This window comes from Nicotiana attenuata, unplaced genomic scaffold (genome assembly GCF_001879085.1).
Source record: "Nicotiana attenuata strain UT unplaced genomic scaffold, NIATTr2, whole genome shotgun sequence".
NCBI lineage: Eukaryota > Viridiplantae > Streptophyta > Magnoliopsida > Solanales > Solanaceae > Nicotiana > Nicotiana attenuata.
This window is the reverse complement of record NW_017675183.1, coordinates 50,453-60,469: the sequence shown is the minus strand read 5'-3', so window position 1 is coordinate 60,469 and position 10,017 is coordinate 50,453. Positions and strand designations below refer to the sequence as shown.

General features: G+C 45.3%; 1 protein-coding gene across 1 annotated transcript; it reads left to right on the top strand.

The window, feature by feature from the left end:
• The first annotated feature begins 429 nt into the window (after positions 1–429).
• LOC109219781 lies at positions 430–1,681 on the top strand. The gene is made up of 2 exons (XM_019384253.1): positions 430–655; positions 954–1,681. The coding sequence occupies exons 1-2, from the start codon at positions 430–432 to the stop codon at positions 1,679–1,681; spliced, it is 954 nt and encodes a 317-aa protein (XP_019239798.1).
• Positions 1,682–10,017: the final 8,336 nt, after the last annotated feature.

Here is a 10,017-nt window from a genome sequence, read left to right as displayed (position 1 = left end):
GTTACTGATAGTTTAGGTGACGACGTCCTCGCCGCTACTTTGAATAGGATGGAAGAAATGGAAAATGAAAACAAAATGCTTTGAGACCAAATAAAAGAACACCAAGAATGAGTAAACAAGATATCGGGCGCCCCTAAGTTACTGCCGATGAGGGACACCGGCAGGTTCGTAGAGCAGCCGTATAGTGAGGAAGTGGCCCCACATGCCATACCAACGACCTTAAAAATGCCACCATATCTTAGGAAATACGACGGAGCAACCGACCTCGAAGATCACGTGACTCATTACGTCACCGCTGTGAAGGGTATTGACCTCACCAAGGAACATGTGTCCTCCATTTTGTTGAAGAAATTCGGCGAAACCCTCACTGGATGGGCATTAACATGGTATTCATAACTACCAGTCTGCTCTATAGAAACCTTCGAAGAAATGGCCGATAAGTTCGTGACAGAGCATGCCAGGGCTAAGAAAGCCCAAACAAGAGTAAACGACATCTTTGCCATCAAGCAATCCCTAGGAGTGGGACTAAGGGACTTCCTCGCCCGATTCAACAGGGTAAGGATGACCTTATCAAATGTATCTGAAGGGATGGCAGTTGCAGCTTTTCAGAACGGGTTGGGCAGAGAGGGTTCAAGAGCGACCAGAAAGCTGCTAAGTTGGTTGATGAAGTACCCTCCAACCACTTGGGACGAAATCCATAATGACTATTGTGCCCAAGTCCGGGCAGATGATGACGACCTCAACGAACCGACTCGATGGTTCATCTCGGTACAAGCAAAACCCAGGAAAGAATGAAGAGATAACAGGAGGGATCACCCAATTTCACGGCCAAACACGTACCTCATTCCTTCCGCTATGATGATGACCCATATAGGCCGAGAACGGGGACTCACAAGAACGAGAGAGGTATGCCCCCCTGTTATTTGCTCACAACTTTTGTGTTTCACCTACAGAAATAGTCTACGCCCTAGATAAACTTGGAAAAAAGGTAAAGTGGCCGCCAAAGATGAGGTCCGATCCAAGCACCAGAAAATCTGACACCCTCTACGAATTCCACCAAGAACGCGGGCACAAAACAGAAGATTGCATTGCCCTAAGGAAAGAAGTAGTGAACATGTTGCAGCAATGGCACCTCAAAGAGTTGCTGAGCGACAAGGGAAGGAACACCTTCACCAGGGGTCGAGAACGTCAAGGCCCGCCCTCACCAGCCCGCACCATTAATATGATTATTGGCGACAACGATGATGCCTCCATTAACGGTACCAAGTTCACTGCCACTCACAAGCTCAAAAGATCGATCAATCACGAACGATATGACGGACTCGAAAAAAGTATCATCTTCGACGAGTCAGATGCCGATGGTTTGACTTTCCCTCACAAAAATGCTCTTCTCACTACTTTACGAATTTCAGATACTGATGTTAAACGCATTATGGTAGATGATGGGAGCGGAGTGTGCATTATCCATCCCCGAGTCCTCGCCCAGATGAGACTCGAGGACAAGATAGTGTCACGCTGCATCACACTAACTAGTTTTAAAAATGCAGTTGAACGTACTTCGGGAGAAATTACACTCTATATCCTCACCAGCGGCATAATTCTGGAGACAACGTTCCACATCATGGACCAGGCCACCGCATACAATGCCATAGTAGGACGACCATGGATACACATCCCATGAGAGTCGTCCCATTGATCCTATACCAAGTGATCAAGTTCACAACACCATGGGGAATATTCATCATATGAGGGGAACAACGCACGTCCCGGGAATGCTACCGCATCACCATGGATGACTCAACAACCCAACAAAAGAAAGATAGGGAAAAAAGCATAGCAATCAACAGGGTTGAGGTCGACACACGAAGAGACCAGGGATGTCATTATGGAACTTGAAACGGTCGAAGCCGCGGACTCAACTATAGAGGACCTTGATCCCATTCAATTGGATCCCAGTAACCCCAGCAAAGAGGCCTACATCGGTTGCAAACTCCAAGAACCAGGTAAATTTAGCCAATTTTTAAGAACTAGTGCAGATTTGTTTGCCTTCAGCCATGCAGATATGCCAGGCATCTCCAAGGAGATCGCCACACACAAATTGAACGTCGAACAATTCTATCCCCCTATAAGGCAGGTCAAACGAAAGTTCAACCCTGCCATCAATGATGTCGTCCACGAGGAGGTAGAAAAACTATTAGAAAATGGATCCATCAGGGAGTCGAAATACCCCGATTGGACAGCCAACATGGTGATGGTCAAAAAGAAAAATGAGAAATGGAGGATGTGTGTAGATTTTATAAACTTGAACAAAGCATGCCCGACGGATTCATTCTCGTTGCAATATATCTACCAACTCATCGACGCAATGGTCGGGCACGAGCTGCTAAGTTTCCTGGACACATACTCGGGCTATAACCAGATACTCATGGAAGACCAGGAGAAAACCATGTTCATCACCCACCGAGGAACTTATTGTTATAGGGTCATGCTGTTCGGGTTGAAGAACGCAGGAGCTACCTATCAGATATTGGTCATGAGAATGTTCAAAGACCAACTTGGCAAAATCATGGAGGTATATATTGACAACATGCTGGTCAAATTCGTGAGGGCAGAAGACCATATTGACCACTTGAGAGTATCATTCGACGTACTAAGACGATAGGGGATGAAACTAAACCCAGAGAAATGCACATTTCGCATAGCCTCGGGAAAGGTTTTGGGTTTCGTAGAGTCACAACGAGGGATTGAAGTCAACCCAGACCAAATCAAGGCTATCGATGGGATACCTGAACAACTGACTACTAAGAAGCAGGTCCAAAGGTTGACTGGTCAAATCGCTGCCCTATCAAGATTTATCTCACGGTCATCCGACAGATGTCACAGATTTTCCGGCGTATTCAAAAAGGATAATGGCCTTGAGTGGAAGTTTGATTGCATAAAAGCTATGCGAGAGCTAAAGGCGTATCTTTCATCACCGCCTCTACTCTCGAAGCCTGAACCGAGAACATATCCTCGTCTACCTCGCCGTCTCCGAAGTAGCAGTAAGTGCGATCTTTGTCCGAGAAAATAATGGTATGCAATTTCCTATTTATTATATTAGTAAAACACTCATCGATACCAATACGAGGTACCCACACCTTAAGAATCTGGCCCTGGCACTAGTCGTAGCTTCACGAAAGCTTAGACCCTATTTCCAGTGCCACCTTATCTCGGCCGTTACCACTTTTCCTTTAAAAAGCATTTTACATAAACTTGAGCTATCGGGGAGGCTAGCCAAGTAGGCCATCGAGCTAAGCAAGCACAATATCACATACCAGTCTCGAACATCGATAAAGTTGCAGGTGCTCGTTTACTTCATCGCAGACTTCAATGCAAAAGTAATGCCCGAGGCTGAGAAAGAAGCTGCTCTGGCTTCTCTTCAAACACAAGACGTCTGGGTCCAATACATCGACGACGCATCTAACGCTTCTGTTGTTGAACTGGGACTCGTACTCGAGGTCCCTAACAGCGAGGCAATTCGCCAATCCATAAGGTGCCTAGATATGACTAACAACGAGGCCGAGTATGAGGCCATAATTGCAGGGCTAAGGCTAGCACTCAAATATGGGGCAAAGTGGCTGAAACTCCGCTGTGATTCTCAGCTCGTGGTTAACCAGGTTATAGGGACTTACCAAATCAAAGAGCAAAGGTTGCAAAAATATCAAGTCGAGATCTGTAAGTTGCTGCCCAAATTCGATGAATGCCAGCTCGACCAAATCCACAAGCCAGAATACTGAAGCAGGCCGCCTTGTCAAATTGGCTGCAACCACCAAAAGCATCAAAACCGAGGATAATGGTGTAGTCCACCCCTTCAAATCGTCACTAGACCAAATCGAGGTAAGATCTGTAAGTTTATCTTGGGATTGGCGCAATTGTATTATTACTTACTTGCAAGACAACACCCTCCCAAGCGACAAAAAAGAAGCTAGAAAACTAAGAATGCAATCAGCCAGATACAACCCCCTTCATAACGACTTATATAAGAGGACATATGGTGGCCCTCTAGCGAAGTTTTTGGGTCCAAACCAAACCCAGCGCATTATCAAAGAAGTCCACGAAGTCCACTACGGTGCCTATTCTAGTAATCGAGCACTCGTTAGATGCCTCATACGAGCAAGGTACTATTGGCCCACCATGAAAAAAGATGCCTCAGAATTCGTGAAGAAACACAAAAAATGTCAAAAATACGCTCCAATAACCCACCAAGCGGTCAAACACCTTCATTCGTTCACCTCTCCATGGCCATTTATCAAGTGTGGGATGGACATTGTGGGTCCCTCCCACCAGCGTGAGGTAATGTACGATTCTTTTTAGTTTTAACTAACTATTTCTCTAAATGGGTAGAAGCAGGAGCGTTCACCCAAGTACACGAACAAGAGGTAATCACCTTCATATAGAAAAACATCATCTGACGATTTGGCCTACCCAAGGAGATCAGCTACGACAACAGACCCCAGTTCACGGGAAAGAAAACCGCCAAATTCTTTGAGAAATGGCGCATTAAGAGGATACATTCAACCCCTTACCACCCAGTGGGCAACGGGCATGCAGAATCCTCCAACAAGTCCATATTAAACATCATGAAGAAAAAACTTGAAGAAGCCAAGGGCTGTGGCCGGAAATACTCCCAGAAGTATTATGGGCGTACATAACCACCCCGAAGACGAGCATAGGGGAGACACCCCATTCTCCGGTCTACGGAACAGAAGCAATTATACCAGTCGAGGTCGGAGAGCCCAACCTAAGGTACTTATATGAAACCGGCACCAACAATGACTAGAGTAGAAGACAAGAGCTCGATGAGATTAACGAACGAAGAGACATGGCGTACGTAAGAAAGGTCTCCCAAAAGTAGCAAGCGGAACGTTACTACAACAAAAAAGAAAAAGGTCCGGCCGCTCATAGTCGAGGACTACGTACTCAAAGCCAAAACCTAAGCAAGCAGAGATTCGCGAGAAGGCAAATTGGGAACAAACTGGGATGTCCCATAAAAAATTGTAGGCAATGCAAACAAGGGTTCATTCCAACTAGAGACAATGGAAGGAAAACAGTTACCGAAAAATTGGAATATCAGTCACCTTAAATACTTCAACTTCTAAAAAGTAGAAGCGCCCCCAAGTCATACTCTTTTTCCTTCACTTGAGTTTTTTACCATTAGGGTTTTCTCAAGGAGGTTTTTAGTGAGGTGACGGAAGGGACACTTCGAGTCGAAGTATGCGAAGAACAGACTGATTTCTCTTTCATTTCCCGACTCCTCAAGACCCTTCATGGCGAATAATGAAGGGACTAGATAGACCAGGACTAGGAATGCCAGCCAATGCCCAAAGTTTGTAACTTTCTCCAATTATGTAATTAGAGAAACAACGCCAAAGTAATAGCAACCTACGTTTATCAAAACCGCCTCAACAAAAGGTTAAGTTCGAGAAAGTTCGAACAACACCTACCGACCCTCGGCCGCGGTTTGACAAAAGTTTAAGTTCGACCCAACTCGAACAAACACCTATCGGCCCTCGGCCACACCTTAACTAAAGGTTAAGTTCGACCAAGTTCGAACAACACCTACCGGCCCTCGGCCAAAATTTATGAAAAGGTTAAGTTCGACCCAGCTCGAACAAAAATCTATTGGCTCTCGACCACAATTTAAGGAAAGGTTAAGTCCGACCCAGCTCGAACAAACACCTATAGCCCTCGACCATAATTTAACTAAAGGTTAAGTTTGACCCAGCTCGAACAAATACCTATCGGCCCTCAGCCAAAATTTAAGGAAAGGTTAAGTTCAACCCAACTCGAACAAACACCTATCGGCCCTCGGCCATATTTTAATTAAAGGTTAAGTTCGACCCAGCTCGAACAAACACCTATCGACCCTCGGCCACAATTTAAGGAAAGGTTAAGTTCGACCCAGCTCGAACAAACCCCTATTGGCCCTCTGCCACAATTTAAGAAAAGGTTAAGTTCGACCTAGCTCGAACAAACACCTCCCGGCCCTCGGCCACAATTTAAGGAAAGGTTAGGTTCGACGTATCTCAAACAAACACATACCGGCTGTCGTCCATAACTTGATAAAAGTTCAAGTTCGACTAAGCTCGAATAACACCTATTAGCCCTTAGGCCACAACTTACCAGAGGGTCAAATTTGACCAAGTCCAAACAACACCTATCAGCCAAATCTAAACAAAGAGAAATACTCGATCTATGTAAATAAAGGTTGATATGGACCATAGTTATTCGACTCCAAGCAACAATAATAAAAAGAGCAGAAAGCATAACGAGCAAACAACAGAAGAAAAAATATACAAGTGTAGAAACAAATCATAGGAATGGAAGAAGGTGCAAGAAACAACTTTACTATTTCACATGTAAATGAAGAGTTTTTTTACAAAGGCTCCTGAAGACGCTGGAAAAAATACACAAAAAAGTTAAAAAGAAAAACTACTGGCCATCGCCATCACGGCCTTCTGCACCTTCACCAACTCGACCTCCAACGACGTCATCACCCCGACCACCGATACACTCACTATCTCGATCCCCAACATCTTCTTCATCCTCGCTCTGAGGGTAAACAAAATCATACTAGGCGTCCTCCTCAAGCCGATCTATTCCCTCTTCCCCATCCTCCTCTTAGGTTAAGGCGTAGCAAGGCCGTGCCCACAAGCGACCCAAGCTTCGCGAGCCTTAACCCGGGAATCCTCAAAGGACGCCTCAAAAATGGAGCCTGCTGCATGCAAGTCCCGAAACACATCTAGTCGGGTCTCGGCATGGATCCACTCTTAGTACAACTCCCGAGGGACGCTAGGGAAATTAGAAGCATTAGAAAAAGAAGGCCGCGCAAGTAATTGGGCCCTCTCAGCCTCTAGAGCGGCAACTCGATCATGAAGATCGTAGTTTTCCCTTTCCAGCTCCCCGATCCTCTCCTCGAGCCGGTCCTCCTTAGCCCTCGCTGTCGACTGATCATTTTCCCGCTCAGCCCGAAGAGTCTTGTTTTCCAACTCGAGGATTTCCACCTTCCTCAGAGCGTCCAACAGAGAGGACTCCGCCTTCTTGAGCTCCTCCTACTTCTCGGCAATCTCGCCCCTGAGAGCCTCCGCTTGGAATTGGCATTCTTTAAGTTGGCCTCGCAGCTGGATCACTTGGGCTTGAAGATTGCTGCATTGGGCCTCCATGTCCCTACCGAGCTTGAGCTCCTCCTCTTTGCTACTCAGCGTCCCTTCGAGGATGCTGCACTTCTCTACAACCTACATTAGCTCTTCATCCCTCTTTTTCAAGTCCTCCCTCAGGGCCCGCACATCGCCTCCCTCACGATAATGACTTTGGAGGTCCCGGTATATACCGTGGTACTCAGTACATTTCCCTTTCAACTTCACAAATATCTATTTGTACCTTTTCTCCCTCCGGGCACTCTCAATATCTAGAATAACCGTTTGCAAATCAAAGGAAAAAGGTCAGAACCTAAAACAAGCTATGGCATTAGAAAAAGGTTGTATAACAGTACTTACCCTAAGAGCAAGGCCGTCAATGCTCTTCGACAAAACACTGTCATCTATCTCCTTGAGGGTCTTACCCTCGACGTCGAAACAGAGAGGACCGGGGACAGGGACTACCTCCTCGGAGTTCACAAACAAATCACAATCCATTAGGATCGTGACGGTGCGCGAACCCCCTCCAATCTCACCTCGAGTTGGGTGAGCTTCTCATCGATCATTCTTAAGTCATCCAAATTAAAATCGGAGCCTGACTTGTCACCATCCTCGGCAACAGTCTTCCCTCTATCACTAGTAGGCGAAGAGACACCCATGGCCGCTCAAGAGGTTGAAGCCTCCTTTTGTCGTGGAAGTGCACGGCCGCCACCAACAACCACCTCCTCAATCTCTCTCCCCTCGGAATGTAAGGGAATGTCTACACCGGCTTCTACCGGTCTCGGGGTCTCGAGGCTCAGCTTAATATCATCGTTAACAAAAATTGTTGCTGTCTCACGTAACATAAAAATTTCTTCCGCGATGTCAATGGCCGAAGAAACTCCGCCACCCATATCCACGGATCACTTTTTTCGAGGTTGAAGATCCCTGTCACTGGGCAAGTGTTTGTCTTACTCGTTAACAAGTGAAAATAGGGGAGGAGCGGAGGTCACGACGTCCAGAACAGGGATGGAGGCGGAAGCGCCGACAACTGGAATTGGGACTAAGGCAGAAGTGGAAATAGCTAAGACATGGGCGAATATTGAAGGCGTAGTGGCCCTCCTCTTCCGGAACGAGGGTACGGGGGCCCTCGACCTCATCGCAGCCCCTTTGACCGAATCTAGATAAAAATTAAGAAGGAAGGGATCAACATAAAGAACAAACACAGACGACAGAAGAACAAGGTCGACGATAGGGAAGATATTACTTATCGAGGGGAGAGACGGTCTGAATTTTTGGAAAAAACTCAACCAATCACGTTTCCCCGCCGTATAGGGAAGGATCTGTCTGACCCAGTCAGCAATATGGGTCACCAACTAGAGAGGTCGTATAGTAGCTCCAGAAAGAACAGAGCTGATAACAAACCCACAACAAGAAAAATGTCGAAAAACACAAACAACACGAGCACTTATAGGTAAGGTTCCATGCCTTAGGGAAGCCGACGACAACAGATACTACGGCCTGGGTCCTAACAAAGAAACAATCTAGCCAGAAGTGCCGAATAGCCTTGTCGTCCATCCTCACCACCAAGAATTTCCCCCAACGTTGGTGAAGATTTAGCAGCGTCCCTCGGTAGAAATGGGGGGTGAAAAGGTACACTAGGTGGCATACCGTAATCTCGACCTCAGCCAATTCGGCAAACTTTGCCAACATTTTGACCAACTTGAAAATGTAAGGGGCGATCCGTGCGGGTCACACGTTATAATGGAGGCAAAATCCTTTTATCAACGATGGGAAAGGGAACAAATAGCCGATTGTGAACGGATAGGCATAAAAGGGCGCAAAATCCGGGATGATGGACTCGCACATCATTGTCACCCGCATGGACTAACTCCACGTGATCAGGAAGGCCGAGCCTAGCCTTAAATTTGACTAAATGCTCGACCATCATTGTAGATCGAAACCTCACAATCACCACTTCTGGTGCCTTGTAGAAATCAGGTTTGGCATCGGGGTACTGAGGTACAATCTCCTCCATAGTAGGGAGGGTTTCCTCCTCAACAACAACTACAATGTCTTCCCCCTGATCAGGGAATATGATATCTAAGGACAGAATGTTCCTCCATATGGATATAAGATGAGAGGTGATGACGTCCAAATCCAATAAAAAGAAAATGGACATGGCTGCATGAAATATAATTTAACCAACTATGAGTCGGGGTCGAATCCCACAGAGAATAATATGTAGGCGAATAGGAATGTAAGAGAATTATCACTTGTTATGCAATGCCAAACACTTAGAATTTTTTTTGAAAAAATATATATAGCTAAATCCAAAAATGTAAACTAACCTAGAAAGCAAGTAAAATGATCAATGGCTACAAGTATTGATACACGGGGAATTACACTCAAGTAACGATCCAATGAATTTCACGATTTAATAAATATGAGCGAGTTTATGTTAATTCGCCTCGGGTAGTAATTCTATATTAGCTTCATCCAAAGACTAACAAGACATCCTAATTGAATTATCCCTAAAATAATTAGGAGATTAAGCACAACCGATTATGGCTACAAGTAGTTCAATCCTATCCCTAGGTAGAATCTATAAAATGAGGGTTAAAACCTCAAGTTCTTGTTAATTAATCTTTCCCAACCCCAAATAATCTTTTCCAAAATTAATTCGAAGTTAATGGGCGAGTCCTAGGGTTAGCTAATCCCTTTGGAAACATTAAAGAACAAGAATAATTAAAATAACAATAACTCACTTCATAAAAGATAAAAATCATTCAATACATAAGCACAACAAGATATTTAATCCACACTTTAAACATGAATATTTCCATAAACAAGATTCAAGTGT

What these genes read in the sequence shown, in the direction of transcription:
- LOC109219781 (XM_019384253.1), top strand. Translation starts at nt 430, where the DNA reads ATGGCCGATAAGTTCGTGACAGAGCATGCCAGGGCTAAGAAAGCCCAA. An exon ending in AGCGACCAGAAAGCTGCTAA is followed by an intron (nt 656 to 953) that starts GTTGGTTGATGA and finishes TTTCACCTACAG; the next exon opens with AAATAGTCTACGCCCTAGAT.